Here is a 17,985-nt window from a genome sequence, read left to right as displayed (position 1 = left end):
TCCACAACTCCTTCATATGGTCCAAAACATGCTCCTTGTAGGCCTCCATATTTTCATTAGTAAAGGAATCCTGGAATCAAGTAAAACAAAAACAAATCAAAGAGTGAAATGTCAGACTAAAAATGGAAACCCCAATAACATAACCAAATCCATAAAAATCATGTTACCGTGACTGCTGCCCACATGTGTTCTTTTTCTTTGTCTCCAATATCTGCCCATTTGTGCACTTTGACAGGACACATGTTAGTATTTCGTACTATAATACCAAGATGTCTGGCAAACACATTGTGATTATCCCCTACTGCCCGATTGTAAAAGAATTGAATTTGCAGCTTCTCATTAGGTTTCAGTTTAGCAATCTTTTTACACTTGTTTCTTCCCCTCCTTTTTTCATTATCAGCTTTCTTCTTTGTAGTAGATTGACCACCACCTTCAACCAAACAATTTAAAAACATAAAATGATTTACATAAAAAAAAGAATAATTCAAAGGCATAAATCGGATGTTAAATTATTACCATTTGCATCCTCTTGAATAGTGTTGGTCGGAGATATCTCCATTTCATTATCATTGACATTGTCATGAATGTTCTCACGAGGTTCATCACCATGATCATTATCATTGACATCCTCATGAATTCTCGTATCAAACTCATCACCATGTTCATTATCATTGGCAGCCTCGTTCTCAGCCTCGTTCTCATCAGAAGCATATTCTACAAAGTCTCTTTCGAATTGTATATCTTCACTTAAATAATGACTTTCTGCATTAGGACCATAACAACGACGACTGGAAACCATTAAGGGATCAACAAAAGACATATCATTTCTGTTTAATATGACAGAATCAGTACGAGCTTCAGAATGAGCAAGATGGCGTTTCTTTGACGGTAAAAAATTATTAGCAGGATGACTAGGGAGGTTACTCTCCTTTCCAATGGAGGCATTGGTTTCAGCATTTGTTTTGGAAGAATACAAATCAGCTAACCTCTTACCACGACCCCTTGCCAGCATAAGAGGTGGTACGTACTCGCGTTTAGATCTTACCATAGAAGATTGTTGTGCAGACCCATTGGGAAGAACCATTTTCTCCTACATTGTTCATTGGTCAAAGTCAAGTCATACTATACAACCAAATAACTAAAACCCACAAAATTGAAAATAAAAAACTAACAAAACCATCAAAGTTAACCAAAGTCAACTTTGGTCAAAATCTAATTTGTACAACCAGAAAAACAACAACAAATCAAAGCAGACACTAAGCAAAACCAGAATGTCAGACATTAAATGTGCTAGCTGACGACTGAACCCTAACACTTTGCACTCAGCTGGCACAACATAATAGTCATCACATAATCGGATCATGCTTAATCTTCGATGCATACTGCTGATGTGCAACTTACGAGAAAATGAGGCTTCTAATACTGTAATTACATGGAACAATAAAGCTTCTGATAAGAACATCCTCTACTGAATAGATAGACAAAATGCAACTTTGAATGATACTTAATAGACAGACAAAATGCAAAACAGAATTCAGTTCTTCGTTCAATAGCCAATCGGTCAGGTGCAAAATGCAAAATAGAATTCAGTTCTTCGAACTTCGTTCATCTGTTACTAACTACTGCTTTGCTTTGATTGTAAATTGGTCTCCCAGGCAAAATTACCTATGTAAGAACTACAAGCGGCCTGGGCATTTTGCTAGAGAATGTCCAAATACTTCTGTGTGCAACAAATGTGGGCAGCCTGGGTAAGTTTATGAAACTTAGACTCTTAACAAGTTCATTTTGGTTTATAATGCTACCACTTGTCTACTGTTCCATTCTGCTTAAACTGAGTGCAAACAATCTCTTTGCAAAAATCGTTGTCAAATATTCATGTTATGATTTTCTTTTTATTTTTACTTTCTTTTTTGTTATTCAATGGGGAGCACAACCAAACACAACCAGCAACCCTAGCAGCAAACAACAATAACGCAATAGCAACATGACACAAAAATTGACCATAAGCATATCAACACACGCTGAACCAGGAACTAGAGCACTAGCCAGCAGCAAACAAACCGCACTCAGCAGAAACACTAGCTGAACTAAGCAACCAGACTGAAGTAGACAACAACAACGACCCTGCCAACAAAACAACCTGCATTCCAGAATAAGCCAACAGACTGACTGCACCTAAACAGCAGATCCAGGGAGAAAACCAGGAATAAGAAAACACAAACAAAACTGAATGCAGACACAACAGAACAACAGAACTGGTTAAAACTCCATGTAAACATGTATAATAATTTATACAAACCCCATACACAAAATTCTTTTAGTTTAACACCAAATTGTTTCAGGCATATTTTCCTAATTATGATTCATTTTCAAAAGAACAGGAAGAAATGCAGAAAATTAGTAGCACCAGAAGCAGTGCATCAATCTATAGTGTGTTTGAGGTGGGCGTTGAGTCTGGTCATAAATGTCATATGGTGGTCAGAATAATCCGAGTACTTGGTCATTTGTATGCAAAAGAAGTTTTTCGCACCGATGACTAGCATGGCTTTTATAGCATCATTTTCATCTGGTCATTCTTACACATAAATGCAAAGGAAAGTAGCAATGCAGCAGAGTACAACAGCACTGCAGCAGAGCAAACAGCAGAACTGTGGCACAACAACTGCCCTACACAACAGCATACTGGCCTGAACAATGACAGCAGGCCTGTAGCAATCAGTCATGCCATATGCTAGAAACCAAGACCAAGACTGAATCTAAGGCTTATATATCTTTGTACATAAATCGTGTCAAAGCGTATAAGAGAAATCTGTACAAATGCAAATCGCAAGAACGAACTCAGCATTGACTAAAACAGTCCAATAGAATTCAACTCAAAAATCAAACCAATTTCTCACAAATAAATTATCAATCAAACTCATAAAAACCTAATTCCAGCAAGTCGCAACTACAGTGAGCATTCTTATTCAACCATACCACTTTTTAGTTGGAAAAACAGCTCGTAAAACCAAAACGTCAAACAAAAAATCCAATGAAACCACAACAAATACAATTACGGAACGAATAGTCAGGTGGTCAAGATTTTGGAAAGCAAAAGCAAACAGAAAATTGACCAATAAATCTTTTATAAACCTAAACTCCCCCCACTAAACCACCACAATAATACCAACTACAACAGGTAATGAATCATTCCTCTCTTCTCCTCTTCACAGGAGCTTGTTGTTCTCCACTTTTGATTGAAATATCTTCCACAATAATGGGATCTATGCCAGCCCGACTTCTACAGATTTCACTGCTTGCACTTGTAGAGGAAGATGCAACATATGTTGGTCTATCAAATTCACTCTGTTGGTATGCTTCACTTTGCTCATCAACATCACTGTCATCATCTAACAAGTTGCGCGGTTGAGTCTTGGATGCAATAACCCAACCTTTGTTAATGTTATCGGTGGCATAAAAAGCTTGTCTTGCCTGACTAGCTAAGATAAATGGTTCATCAGTTTTTAATTGCATATTGCAATTAATACTAATGGTTCCATATTCATCTTCTTTGATTCCTCTTACCTTATCAAATACATCCCACCAGTTACACCGAAATAGCACAATCCGGTTTCCTCCAAGATATTGTATCTCTACAATTTCTGTTACAACTCCATAATAATCCATGTTCTCATCTCCATCACCCGTATTTCCTAAGACAACCACGCCACTATTTTGTGTTCTCAAATTCTTATCATGGTTTTGTGTACGAAATCTGTATCCATTTACAACATAACCACTAAAAGATGTTACATATTCAGTTGGTCCACGTGAAAGTGAGAGGAGATTTTCCATTTCCTTGCTCTTATTATTCTCATATAAGAGCGCAACCTACCAAAATTAAATAATGAAAAAAATTAATTAATAAAAAAATTCACTTGTATGGAAATCAAATACGAAGTATTAAAATATATTCCTTACTTCATCCTTAAACTATTTTCTGAAATTCTCGCTCCATTCCTCTTCGGTGATCCCAGAATCATCTATTGGATGCGTTTCAGAATACTCTCTGTAAGCAAAAAAGTATATAAATATATAAAGAAAATTTTTGTGAATATGAAGAAAAGATATTTACTCTTAGACTCTTACTGTAGGAAAGGTTGAACCTCGTCGCAGTTCTTCAAAATGTAATCGTGAGCTTGATCCATTTCACGCCTGGGAACACTTATAACAGTTGGAGCTCCTAAACCTCTACCAGAATGGCTGAAAATATCCAAGGCTTCATCACTGTCGTTTGCATTTTCATAATTTCGTTCCTGGCGATTAAATCTTGTTTCTATATTATGCATATACCTTGAGCAAAGGGTCATACACTCATCTGCTAAATAGCCCTCCGCAATTGAAGCTTCTGGATGAGCCCTATTTCGTACATAAGATTTAAGCTTATACATATATTGTTCATTAGGATACATCCATCTGAACTGAACAGGACCTCCGATCATAGCTTCATTGGCTAAATGAATTGGAAAATACATCATTACATCAAAGAACGAGGGAGGAAAAACCTTCTCTAATTTGCAGAGAGTGATAGGAATTTGGGTCTCTAGTTGCTTTAATTCACTCACTTTAAGTACTTTAGCACATAATAAGGTAAAGTACCTTGATAGCTCAATCAGTGCTTCGCGTACAAGTGGAGTGAGTAGACCACGTATTGCCAAAGGAAGAAGATGTTCGAGTATTACATGGCAATCATGGCTCTTTAAACCTGAAATTTTTCCTTCCTTAGTGTTGACACAGTAAGATATATTCGATGAAAAACCGTCAGGTACTTTTAACTCTTTCAAAAAATTACAAAATCTTTGCTTCTCGGCAGGAGAAAGAGTAAACGGTGCTGGAGGCATCTTATATTTGTCCCCTTCTTTGACTGGGTGCAATGTGGGCCTTATCCCCATAGCTTCCAAGTCATGACGTGATTTTATAGTGTCTTTAGTCTTCCCTTTGATGTTCATAATTGTCCCAAGAACACTATCACATATATTTTTCTCAATATGCATTACATCTAAATTGTGCCGTAACAAATGTTTCCTCCAGTATGGAAGCTCAAAGAAAATACTTTTCTTATTCCAATTATCACCCCTAAGCTCATGATTTATTTTTGTCTTCACATGTGGATCCTTGGACAAAACAATGTTCTCGAGATCCTCGAGCTGACGAAGAATTTCATCAATTGAACAAGGTTCAGGAGGTAGACCATGCTCAACTTTTCCGTCAAATGAATCCTTATCCTTCCGCCATCTATGGTTCTTTGGCAAATAACATCTATGCTCCATGTAGCATTCTTTGCCCCCATGAGATAGTCTCATTGATCGTGTATCCTTAAGGCAACGAGGGCATGCCAAATAACCCTTAGTACTCCATCCTGACAACATGGCATATGCTGGAAAATCATTAATGGTCCACATCAGTGCTGCACGTAAATTAAAATGATGTTGAGTTGCTGCATCGAAGGTCTCGACACCAGTGTCCCATAGATCTTTTAATTCCTCGATCAATGGTTGCAAATATATGTCAATTGCATCACCGGGTCCTTTAGGACCAGGAATAAGCATCGAAAAAAGTATATTAGACTGCTTCATACAAAGATCTGGAGGTAAGTTATATGGCATAAGTACTACAGGCCAAATACTATAAGGTGTTTTCGAGTTTGCAAAGGGTTGAAAACCATCACTGGCAAGCCCCAACCTAACATTTCTAGGATCTGATGCAAACTCGGGAAACTCCTTGTCAAATGACTGCCACGCGGCTCCATCAACGGGATGTCGCATCGTACCGTCTTTCTTCTTTTTACCATCATGCCACCTCATCAAAGAAGCAGTCTTTGAACACATGAATAATCTTTGAAGCCTCGGTTTTAGTGGGAAGTAGCGTAATATCTTGTGAGGTATTTTTTTACCATTTGACTTACACTTGTCTTCCCCACTGTGTTTGTTAGTTTTCCATCTCGATGCACCGCAAATATTGCATGCATCTAGCTTCTCATTCTCCTTCCAATATAACATGCAATCATTAACACATGCATCGATCTTTTCATAGGAAAGTCCGAGGTTTCTCATGATCTTTTTTGACTCTTTGTAAGAATCTGGTAAAGTTGACCCTGTAGCTAAAAGCCGATTCTTCAAAAATTTAAGAAGCATGCTAAAAGACTCATTGGTCCAATGACCAAGAGTCTTAATATGAAGAAGCTCCAAGATTGCAGACATTGTAGAACTCTTAGCACCTTCATAGACCGGATCTTGTGAATCCTTCAATAGGTTATAAAAAGTTTTAGCGTCGGCATTTGGCTCCTCGACATCATTGACATCAACAGAGGGACTAACATCATTGAACGCAGGATATAAATCCCTTAGAATATCAAAAATTTCATCATGGTCTTCTCCCTCATCATGATCCTCGTCAGACACGATTTCTGACTCATCCAACCCCTCCCCATGATGATACCAGAAGGTGTATCTTTTGATTATTCCAAAAACAAGTAGATGTTCCCTTACTTTCTCACGATCACCGGATTCTCCATTCATACATTTGGTACAAGGACAACGAATTGTCTCAGTTTTCAACTTTTGAAAAGCATAGTCTAAAAAATTATTAACTCCCTCGACATATGTTGGATCACCAATGTAATCTTTAATGGAAATCCAATCCTTACAGAGAGTCATTTTCACCAAGTATAATAATAAAATGGCAGCAAAAAATTACCTAGAGAATCAACAAAGACAAGAACATGTTATTTTAAAAAAAACCGGTCCACGATCATGATAAATGTAAGAGGTACAATAATCCAACACCTAATACGACAATTTTCAGCAAATGCGGGCTAGCATAAAATTTCGCACACATAGTATATTGAGTCAATGAATGCTGACTCGACTAGATTTCTTGGTCATATAAGTCAACCAAGGCAGGCCTAATACACTTAAAAGTATATAAAACTTTATGAAAAATATTATACGCATACAAGCCTAATTCTTAGGATGGGAATACGACAATACTATATTTTTTCAAACTTTGGATGGGAATCAAACCTAACTGAAGGGTGTATTAGATTTTTAGATGTATCGGGTTGTTGCAGAGGTTTCTTATCACTATGGCTAGCTTCATATCAGGTTTTAGACATTAAGATCAGAAATGTCAGAATATATGCAGAACTTGTTAATTCAGAATATAGGCAGAACTTGTTAATTCAGAATATAGGAAGAACTTGTTAATTAAGATCAAGGATCAGTTTAATCCTGGAATTTATTTATTAAGATCAGAATATAGGCAGAACTTGTTAATTCAGTCAAGGATCAGTTTAATCCTGGAATTTATTTATTATTCATTTTAATATTTTTGTTCTGTTTTCTTGCAATTTTAAATATAGGATCACATAGGGCAGAAGGTTAAACTGGATTATGAGTCAGGTTAAACTCGATTTTAAGCTTATACATAGATTATATCTAGGATGTTTATTCTATAGTATCAGGTCCAGTCATACTTGTCAGACATCAGCAAATATTTAGCAATCAAAACTAACCACAAGTCAAGAATAGAAATATAAAAAAATAAAAAAATAAATTACCAACCACTCTGAATCTTAACAAATTGCCCAAAAATAGAAAAGAGTACGCATACCAGGAAGCTTATCCTAGAAATAGACTCAAAAAAGAACAACAAATAAAAATTTCCTAACATAACACAAGCCTTGGGAGAAAGAAACCAATGCCACACATGACTCAAAGAGTAACCATTCTGTCAAGAAGCAGATTCTGACTCGTATATGAAAGTCCATACATGATGGAGTTTCCAGGACATTGTATATATTGAAACCTTTGGAAAAATGCATAATTTAATTTTGTTATATACATATTACAGAGCATACCGCAAATTGACCTTGCTGGGATTGAACTTCTTGTAAAATTAGTCTGAATGTATTATCAATTACTATAATCTCCAACAAGCAAGAAAGCAATATTTACAATATAACATATCAAGAATATATACCCATATGCGCTTGAAGGCAAACCAGAAGTCATAATACAGTTTACCAAAACAGGGGAGAATTGAGGGGAACTTCCATTGCCAACTGAATACTGCAGATATTACTATGAAATTCAAAGCATGAGGTCTGAAATTAACAGCACATAGGCCTCCTATTTGGTAACAAAATCTAAATCAAGTAGATATTTGAACATATGAACATCAACAAACCATAAAAAAGAAATCAACATATGAACATCAACAAACCATAAAAATCGCCCAAAACTAATTTCGAAACATACCGATTCGGAGGATTAAACCTTCAATTTCGTAGATTTTGTAGCAAACTCCAACTATAGCAGCTTCAATCCTTGATATCGTTCCTCCTCTGTCTGGCTTTTTGTTCTTCAAATTAATTTTTTTTTCCAATTTAATATGAATCGTGAGTTTGGGGTTAGGGTTTAGGAAGGAGATGATTGAAGATATTGAGGAAAGGATGTAGGGTTTCAAAGATTTTCAGAAAATTGCGCGTTATTGATTCTGAGAATTAAGTGAAAAATTTATTTACCGCTTCACCAAAATAAATCGCGCTGTGCTGGAGTATATTAACGACGACTTGTTTTTTCCCTTTTTTTTTATTATTTACTTGTTCATATTAACGACAAACTCATTAAATTTGTTATTCTTAGTTTTAACCAATTACGTCGAACAATTGGGCTTGTCGTAGTAACATAGTGAAAATAGATTATTAACGACAAAAAATTCATTTCGTCGTTAATAGGTTGTCGTTAAAACTGCGAATTCTAGTAGTGATAGTTTCTAGACTATTAGCAAAGGCTTTGCTTACCTAAAATATTTTAGAATTGAGTCTAAATACATAATGTGCTTAATTCTTCAATGATTTAAGGATCTTGGAATCATTTTATTCACACCTGCCGGAACACATAACTTGAATAAAATGCTTAATAAATAATAAATTATGCATGTATGCTAGAATTTAAAGTTTATTAAGAGAAACTGTGAATGGTTATTTATTTGTTTATTCTTTTTCAATTGTAGTTTTAACTATGGAAAACAACAATCAAAACACCATCATGAGTTCTGAGCTTATGGTCAAGCTAAACCTAACAAATTTTCTTGAATGGGAAGCTAAGCTAGTTGAAGTGGTCAAACTCAATGGACTTGAGTATGTACTGTTACATCCCATGCCAAGCTACTATGCCAGAGACATAACCCCTGAAAGATTTTCCGCCTGGGATGCGGATCTCAAAAAGGTTATGAGTCTCATGCTGAACAATATCCCTGATGAATGGGCTAGAAGGTTTGTAGCTTACGAACCTTTTACGCTCATCAAGAATCTGATGGATATCTGTCGTGGAAACACAGAGGACAGGGACCTAAACGTCCATGAGTTGATTGAATCAATGTCTAGTCTAAAGGTTGGTTCTCCTAACAGGTGTTTTAGGATGGAGGTCCAAAAAATACATGTTCAGCTCCTTCGCACTAAACAGAGGGTAGGCGTCCCACTAAGGTTCCATGTGGAGCTTATGCTTTCATATTTTGGTCGCCTAAGTCTGCTAGGAACACCAATAAGCGAAGGATGGTAGTCTCTATCTTGCTCAATTCACTGCACAGTGGGTTTGGTCGCTTCAAGCAACTATACCTAAGTGAACCAAGAGAAGAAACAGTTGGAGAGTTTGTTCACCTCGTCAGAAAGGATGAGATAATACTCGACTGTGAAGCCAAAGATTTACTCAAGGCTAAAGGGAGACCTTTTAAGATAGGTGGAAAGTCCAAGGGCAATGCTGAGTCAAGAGAGAAGACAAAGAAGGACAAGTCCACATCAAGCTGTCTTTATTGTGATGGAATAGGCCATTACAAGAGAGAATGTCCAAAGCTTAAGGAAGATCAGAAGAACGGAACAGTCCTTCCATCTTCAGGTATTTTCGTTATAGACTGTATACTTGCTAATTCAACTTCTTGGGTATTAGATACAGGTTGTGTCTCACACTTATGTTCCAATTCACAAGGACTAAGAAGAAGTATAAGGTTAAGCAAGGGTGAAGTCGACCTACGAGTGGGAAATGGAGCACGGATTGCTGCATTAGCTGTAGGAACTTATTATTTGTCGTTGCCCTCTAAGCTAGTTTTGGAACTAGAAGACTGTTTCCATGTTCCAAGTCTTACTAAAAACATCATTTCTGTTTCTTGCTTAGATGCTAAGGGATTTTCCTTTTTAATAAAAGACAATAGTTGTTCGTTTTATTTTAAAAAGATGTTTTATGGATCTGCTAGATTAGTCAATGGACTTTATTTATTAGATCACGACAAACAAGTTTATAACATAAATACCAAAAAGGCCAAAAAGAATGATTCAGATCTCACCTATCTATGGCATTGTCGATTAGGCCATATTAACTTGAAACGCATAGGAATACTTCAAAAGGAAGGAATTCTAGAACCATTTGACTTAGAGGATTATGGTAAGTGCGAATCATGTTTACTTGGAAAAATAACAAAGCAACCTTTCTCTAAAGTTGGAGAAAGAGCAACTGAACTATTGGGTTTAATCCATACAGATGTATGTGGACCAATGAGTATAAATGCTAGAGGTGGTTTCAGCTACTTTATCACTTTCACTGATGACTTCAGTAGATATGGTTATGTCTACCTAATGAAGCATAAGTCTGAATCCTTTGACAAATTCAAGGAATTTCAGAGTGAAGTAGAGAATCAATTAGGCAAGAAGATTAAGGCATTGCGGTCTGACAGAGGCGGTGAATATCTGAGCTATGAATTTGATGACCATTTGAAAGAATGGAATTCTATCAGAATTGACTCCTCCTGGAACACCTCAATAGAGCGGTGTGTCGGAACGGAGGAATAGAACCTTGCTAGACATGGTTAGATCAATGATGGGTCAGGCCGAACTTCCAATAGAATTTTGGGGACATGCACTAAATACAGCTGCACTCACTATAAATAGAGCTCCGTCTAAAGCTGTTGAAAAGACTCCATATGAGTTATGGTTTGGAAAGCCTCCAAAAGTGTCTTTTCTTAAGATTTGGGGATGTGAAGTATACGTCAAACGATTAATGTCAGACAAACTTCATCCAAAATCTAACAAATGTATCCTTGTGGGCTATCCAAAGGAAACAAAGGGGTATTACTTCTATAATACATCTGAGAACAAGGTGTTTGTTGCTCGAGATGGTATCTCTTTGGAAAGAGATCACATTTCCAAAATGACAAGTGGGAGAAAAGTAGACCTCGAAGAAATTCGAGTCGAACAACAAACTCTAGAGAATGCTCAAGATGACATTCAGGATGAAACTCAGAGATCTTTAGAAGTATCTGGTGAGAACCAAGGACCATCTAGAAATGTAACCCCGCGTAGATCGCAGAGATATAGATCTCAACCGGAAAGGTACTTAGGTATTTTGACGAACGAGAGCTATGAAGTTCTATTACTTGAAAGTGATAAACCTGCGACTTACAAACAAGCTATGACGAGCCCTGGCTCCAAGCAATGGCAAGAAGCCATGTAATCTGAATTAGACTCCATGTCTAAAAACCAAGTTTGGGATTTGGTCGATTTGCCAGATGGCTACCAAGCCATAGGAAGCAAATGAGTTTTCAAACTGAAAAAGGACAAGGATGGGAAACTTGAAGTTTTCAAAGCTAGATTGATTGCAAAAGGTTATAGGCAAGTCCACGGTGTGGATTACGATGAAACCTTTCCACTAGTTGCAATGCTAAAGTCTATTTGGATAATGTTAGCAATCGCTGCATATTACGATTACGAAATATGGCAGATGGATGTCAAAACCTCTTTCTTAAACGGCGTTTTAACAGAAACTGTGTTTATGACACAGCCTGACGGTTTTGAGGATCCAAAGAATGCTAAAAAGGTATGCAAGCTTAAAAAATCAATCTACGGATTGAAGCAAGCATCAAGGAGCTGGAATATACGTTTTGATGAAGCAGTCAGTGACTTTGGTTTCATCAAGAACGCAGACGAATCTTGTGTATACAAGAAGGTCAGTGGGAGCAAAATTGCTTTTCTAGTATTATATGTCGATGACATATTACTTATCAGAAATGACATTCCTATGTTGAACTCTGTCAAGATTTGGCTTGGGAAATGTTTTTCGATGAAGGATCTAGGAGAAGCACAGTACATACTAGGCATCAAGATTTACAGAGATAGATCTAAGAAGATGATTGGACTCAGTCAAAGCACTTATATCAATAAGGTGCTTGAAAGGTTCAATATGGCAGACTCCAAGCGAGGCTACCTACCCATGTCTCATGGAATGACTCTAAGCAAGACTCAGTGCCCAAAAACACTTGATGAGCGTAGACGAATGAGTGGGATTCCATATGCATCATTGATTGGTTCAATAATGTATGCTATGATATGTACACCCCCGGATGTTGCGTACGCACTCAGTGCTATGAGCAGATACCAGTCAGACCCAGGAGAGGCACATTGGTCTGCTGCCAAGAACATTCTGAAGTACCTGAAAAGGCACAAAGATGATTTCCTGGTCTATGGTGGAGATGATGAATTAATTGTTAAAGGCTATACGGACTCCAGTTTCCAAACCGACAAATATGATTTCAGATCACAGTCTGGGTTTGTCTTCTGCCTCAACGGAGGTGCAGTAAGCTGGAAAAGTGCTAAGCAAAGCACCATTGCGGATTCTACAACTGCAGCGGAGTACATAGTTGCACATGAAGCAGCAAAGGAAACTATATGGCTAAGGAAGTTCATGTAGGGGAATACGGTTAAATATAATAACATGTGTGGAAACAATCCCCAAAGCCAGGAAACATGTATAAAGTACAGATTAAGCAAACTTACATTCGAAGCGTATTTTCCCAAGTAATCTATCAACGAACGCGAACAAAGAACTCCACTTGTCGTTCCTCTACTTGGTTCACTGACACGATCAGATCCGTCTTGATAATCGTAGCTTAGAAAATCATTCAAGAGTTTGTGCTTTTGGGAAGAACACATCCATGGAGGCTGAGAGAGAATTAGGGTTTCTCTCTCATCCTTAGGGTTTGATGTGTGTCGACTGAATTGTGTATTAGGTTAGGAAAACTTGTGTAGAATAATATTATAACCCCTTAGGTTATAATACTATCCGGCCAAGCCACAAGGGCAAGAACCGGACAACACACGCAAGCCCATACGCGCGCACCACACAGGCGTTGGGCCTTGGGCCGCGTTGTGTGCGCTGCTGCTGCTGCTCCTCACATGCGCGCGCGCCCAGTCGAGGCATGGGCCTTGTGCGCGTTGGCTCGCTGCTACGCCTAGTGGGCCTTGCGCGCTTGCGCGCCTTGGCTCGTTCGGCTGGCAGCGTTGCCTTCTCGTATTTGCGTCCAATGCCTTACGACAATTATTTATCGTATAGTACTTGACGATCCAATGTCGAACTATACGATTATTCGTTTCGCCTAGTACGCAATACGATATACGATTCCGATCCAACGTCATATCGTATATTTATGTTTTCCAAACTAATTCCCGAAAAGCTATTAAATGAATTTCCGATTCATTTAATCTTGTGATCTGTTACATGTCATTGGTGTGACCTTGTAGATTCAGTCAAGAGTAAGTTATGAGCTTAATATTCATTAGAACTCATTGATCGGAAGCATTGCTCCAGCTAGCTGTTCCGATCACTTGATCTCACTGAATTAATTGTTCGCAATTAACCGGAACCTTGGTATTAGACTAAATGCACCTTGGTTGAAGGACATATTTCCTTCAGTTCATAGGTGAACTTGGTGTAGTCCCCTCCATTGAAGGACCAATAGCTCTGTATTGTGATAATAATGGAGCTATTGCACAGGCAAAGGAGCCTAGACACCACCAGAGAGTCAAGCATGTACTTCGTAGATTTCACCTTCTACGAGAGTTCGTTGAAAGAAAAGAAGTCGAGATAAGCAAGATTGGAACTGATGACAACATCTCAGATCCATTGACTAAACCTCTGCCGCGGGCGAAGCACAACTCGCACACTACAGTTATGGGAATCAAGCATGTTGGAGAATGGCTTTGATGTCCTTATTTAATGTTTTAAAGTTTTAGAGTTTAATACTTTGTAAAACATTATTGGTTAATCATTCACATTAATGAATAGAATTCATTTTTCCATTTAATTTGTGGTTTATTAAATGATGAGTCCCTTCAATTTGACGATATATTCAAGATAGACTGTCAGGACTAGTTCTGTGACTAAGAAATGTCTATCAAGTGAACTTGAATGTCAAAAGTTGAAAATGGTCCCTGGTCGGAGTTTTCTATAAAGATGGACGCATAGAAAACGTTAGACGACTAGAATGCAAGTTGACTAGTAGTTCTATTTCTTGAACTATGTGGACATGGCAATGTCGCAATCATTTACAAAGATACTTACTTTGGGAAGACTAGTATCGGACAGACCTATGAAACTTTATTGTAAGAGATGAAAATCTGTCATAAGTAAATTTCATTAAAATTACGGATTTTTCATGAAATTCCCCTCAATTTTCACGAAATTCACCAAATGCCCCTCAACTTTCAGAAATTCACCAAATGCCCCTCACGTTTAATATAATACCCAAACTACCCTTACTAATGACACGCCGTTAGTCCGCTGTTAGCCTACTTTTCTAATTCACCAAATGCCCCTACAATGTAACTTATTTCACCAAATACCCCTATTTTAAAATATAATTCACCAAATGCCCGAATGTAAAAAATTACCTTTTTAAAGCCCAACGGCTAGTTTTTGGGAATGTGTATGTCGACCGAAAAGATGGAACAGTCCTTGTCGGCTGGTGTTACGGGGGAGGAAATTGATGAAGCAGGTTCTCCGTGCTAATTTATTGGTGGCGTTTCTGGGTTTTCTCCGGCTAACAATTGTCCATTGGTTGGGGTTGGGGTTTGGTTGGGGTTGGGTTCTCTCTCTCCATTTTTTTTAAGACAAGTGAGAGTCTTTTTATTATTAGATGCGAATACAACATTAGTTTACACCATAACTGAGCTTAATCATATTTTGGGGAAGTTGCTGTCAAAAATCCGTAGCTCTAGCGACAACCATATGTCCATAATAGGACTAGACATCGAAAGACACTACTGTCAAGATGACACCAAACACCAACTTGCTGAAAAAGTTGCCATAGTGAAGGTGTGTTTCTTCGACAATTGCTTGATTATCTAGTTGTTGCGGATTAATAAACCTATTTGTTCACTGGCCTAGTTCTTCCAAAGACAAGAGCTTACCTTTGTTGCTGTTAAAATGAACAACTGTCTTAAAGCGTTGAACATAGATTATGGGATTCAATGCAGGAATGCTTTTGATTTGGGTGAATTGGTTGTTACTGTTAAACAGGATAAAAAACAGACCAATGAAAAGTTCAAAACATTTGGATTGCAATATTTGACGAATCTATTTAAACCGGGTAAAGAATTGTTTTTGTACGTGCTTAAAGGTCCTGCAGCACCTCTAGGAAGTTGGGGTGCTACTATGTTGTCTTTACAACAAATTGAAGCAGCTACTCGTGATGCTTACTTGTGTTGCCTTGTTGCGTATTTCTCTTGTTAATTACTCCATATTTGGGAACTAAACTGCTTCCTCATGAAATTGTAATCAATCTAGCATTTCTGCTGCTAATAGTTTCAAATGTGTCAGAAATAAAGTGTACTAAAAACATCAGCAACAGATTAAGCATATTCAACACACAAAAAAACATCATTTATCATACTAGATTAAGCATATTCACCATTCAAAAACATCATAATTATCATATTCACCATTCAAAAATAACTTGATATAGTGACAGATATACTGAAACAATATGTAGTATGGATCAAAAACATCATAATTAAGCATATTCGCCATTGTTGCTTGGATCACACTTGTAGTATACCCTTTGTGGATTGAGTGTTGTATCGGAGCTACGAATGACAATTTTCCTCCCACGATAACAGATTTTATTTGGGACTCTAACATATGTGGACTCATTATGTGTGGATGATGATTTTGAATGATAACTCATGACACAAAATGAGATGAAACTACAAAAAAACAATTTGGTGACTAAATAAACACTCAGAACAGGGTTATTTATACTAAAACAATAAGCTACGACTATTTTTCAATCCCAAAAAACTAGCCGTTGGGCTTTAGAAAGGTAATTTTTACATTTGGGCATTTGGTGAATTATATTTTAAAATAGGGGTATTTGGTGAAATAAGTTACATTGTAGGGGCATTTGGTGAATTAGAAAAGTAGGCTAACGGCAGACTAACGGCGGACTAACGGCGCGTCATTAGTAAGGGTAGTTTGGGTATTATATTAAAGGTGAGGGGCATTTGGTGAATTTCTGAAAGTTGAGGGGCATTTGGTGAATTTCGTGAAAATTGAGGGGTATTTCATGAAAAATCCGTTAAAATTATTAGACACTAATCCTCAATACCTGAGTGATTTGAGATTACTTGTTTGAGAACTGCTTACTTTGACGTTGTCAACCGTCGCACCGTAAAAGGAGGCTATAAAGGCAACGCTCGGGTAATCACCTATCAAACGAAGTCTAAGCTCAAGATCGCAAGATTGGGATTGTCCTCCCATAAATCGGGATGAGATGCTGAAAGTTGTACAAGGCCACTCGGAGAGCTAGAAACTGTAAAATGCATGGCCGTGCTCAGATGAATCATAGGCTATGATTATCTGTTTATTTGATCAGTTGAACTCTGAAGCCGAGAAACACCTCTGGACATAATAAGGATGACAACTCTTACCTTATGTTCAATAGCAAGCATCGAGCGACAAAGGAATTAGGAAATGCACACTTGTCCCTAAGGACAAGTGGGAGACTGAAGGAAATAATGCCCTTGGTCCAAGTATGCATTCAATGCTAAGTCTAATAAATGCGGTTCAGTATTAATTAATTATACAAGTTAATAATTCAGTGAGATCAAGTGAACTGTATGCTTAGCTAGAGGCCGCTTCAGTTCAAGTGGAACTAATAATATTAATCCACAGGTTACTCTTGACAGAACCCGTAGGGTCACACAAATAGTACGTGAACGGATCAAGTATTTAAGTGAATTAAATACTCCATCTATGAATATTCGGAATCGACGGATCTTGGTTTCAGTGGGAGCTGAGATAGTCTAAGGCAAATAAATGAATACTCCGGAAACGATGATATAGCCGGAAACGGAAATATGGATCGTATCGGAAATATAAATATTATCCAAGTCGTAGATGTTACCGGAAACGGAAACATGGTACGTATCGGAAAATATTATCGGAAATGGAAATATTGCCGGAATCTGAAATATTGCCGGAAACGGAAATATTGTCGGAATCGGAAATATTATCGGAATCGGAAAATAATTCCGGAAACGGAAATATTAAATATTTGTTTGAAACGGAAATTAATTCCGGAATCGGAAATGTTAAATATTGTTCGTATCGGAAATGAATTCCGGAATCGGGAAATTAACCGGAAGCGCGTCGTACGAATTAGCATCGGACGAGCTTGCTAGACGAAGGCATAGCACGAAGCCAGGCCCGCGTCCAGCAAGCCCGCGCACCACACAAACAGCCAAGGCCACGCCAAGCCCAGCAGGGCGTGGCTGCGAGCAGGCTACGAGCAATGGGCTGCGCAGCTCGCGTGGGCTTCGTAACTCGCATGGGCTGAGCGGCTGCGTGGGTTATGCGCGGGCATGGCCTGCGCGCATGCGGGTCATGCTCGTGTAGTTTTTGTGCTTCCATACGAAACCTAAATCGTGTAGGATTCGTTTAATGATTAAATTCCTATTCCTAATGGATAAATTAATTAATAGAGTTTTAATTAGATTCTAGTTAATTAATTTGTTTCCTAGTAGGATTCGATTACTTTTTCCATAGCCTATAAATATGAGGTTAATGCTCACAATTTATAACGAGTTTTAAGTATTCAAAAAGAGAGAATTTTAAGGAAAAA

General features: G+C 37.8%; 1 protein-coding gene across 1 annotated transcript; it reads right to left on the bottom strand.

Annotated features, from left to right (window-relative positions):
* Positions 1–3,186: 3,186 nt before the first annotated feature.
* Positions 3,187–6,695, bottom strand: LOC130469822 (uncharacterized). Its single transcript, XM_056839324.1, has 2 exons — positions 4,146–6,695; positions 3,187–3,870 (listed from the first exon to the last, which is right to left on the bottom strand). The coding sequence occupies exons 1-2, from the start codon at positions 6,693–6,695 to the stop codon at positions 3,187–3,189; spliced, it is 3,234 nt and encodes a 1,077-aa protein (XP_056695302.1).
* Positions 6,696–17,985: the final 11,290 nt, after the last annotated feature.

The sequence above is a fragment of the Spinacia oleracea genome, chromosome 3 (genome assembly GCF_020520425.1).
Source record: "Spinacia oleracea cultivar Varoflay chromosome 3, BTI_SOV_V1, whole genome shotgun sequence".
NCBI classification, from domain to species: domain Eukaryota; kingdom Viridiplantae; phylum Streptophyta; class Magnoliopsida; order Caryophyllales; family Amaranthaceae; genus Spinacia; species Spinacia oleracea.
The sequence above is the reverse complement of the archived record's forward strand: the minus strand, read 5'-3'. Positions and strand labels throughout refer to the sequence as shown.

Coding starts and splice junctions, on each gene's coding strand:
- LOC130469822 (XM_056839324.1), bottom strand. CDS start 6,695: ATGACTCTCTGTAAGGATTGGATTTCCATTAAAGATTACATTGGTGAT. Junction 3,871..4,145: donor TTTTGAAGAACTGCGACGAG/GTTCAACCTTTC, acceptor TAATTTTGGTAG/GTTGCGCTCTTATATGAGAA.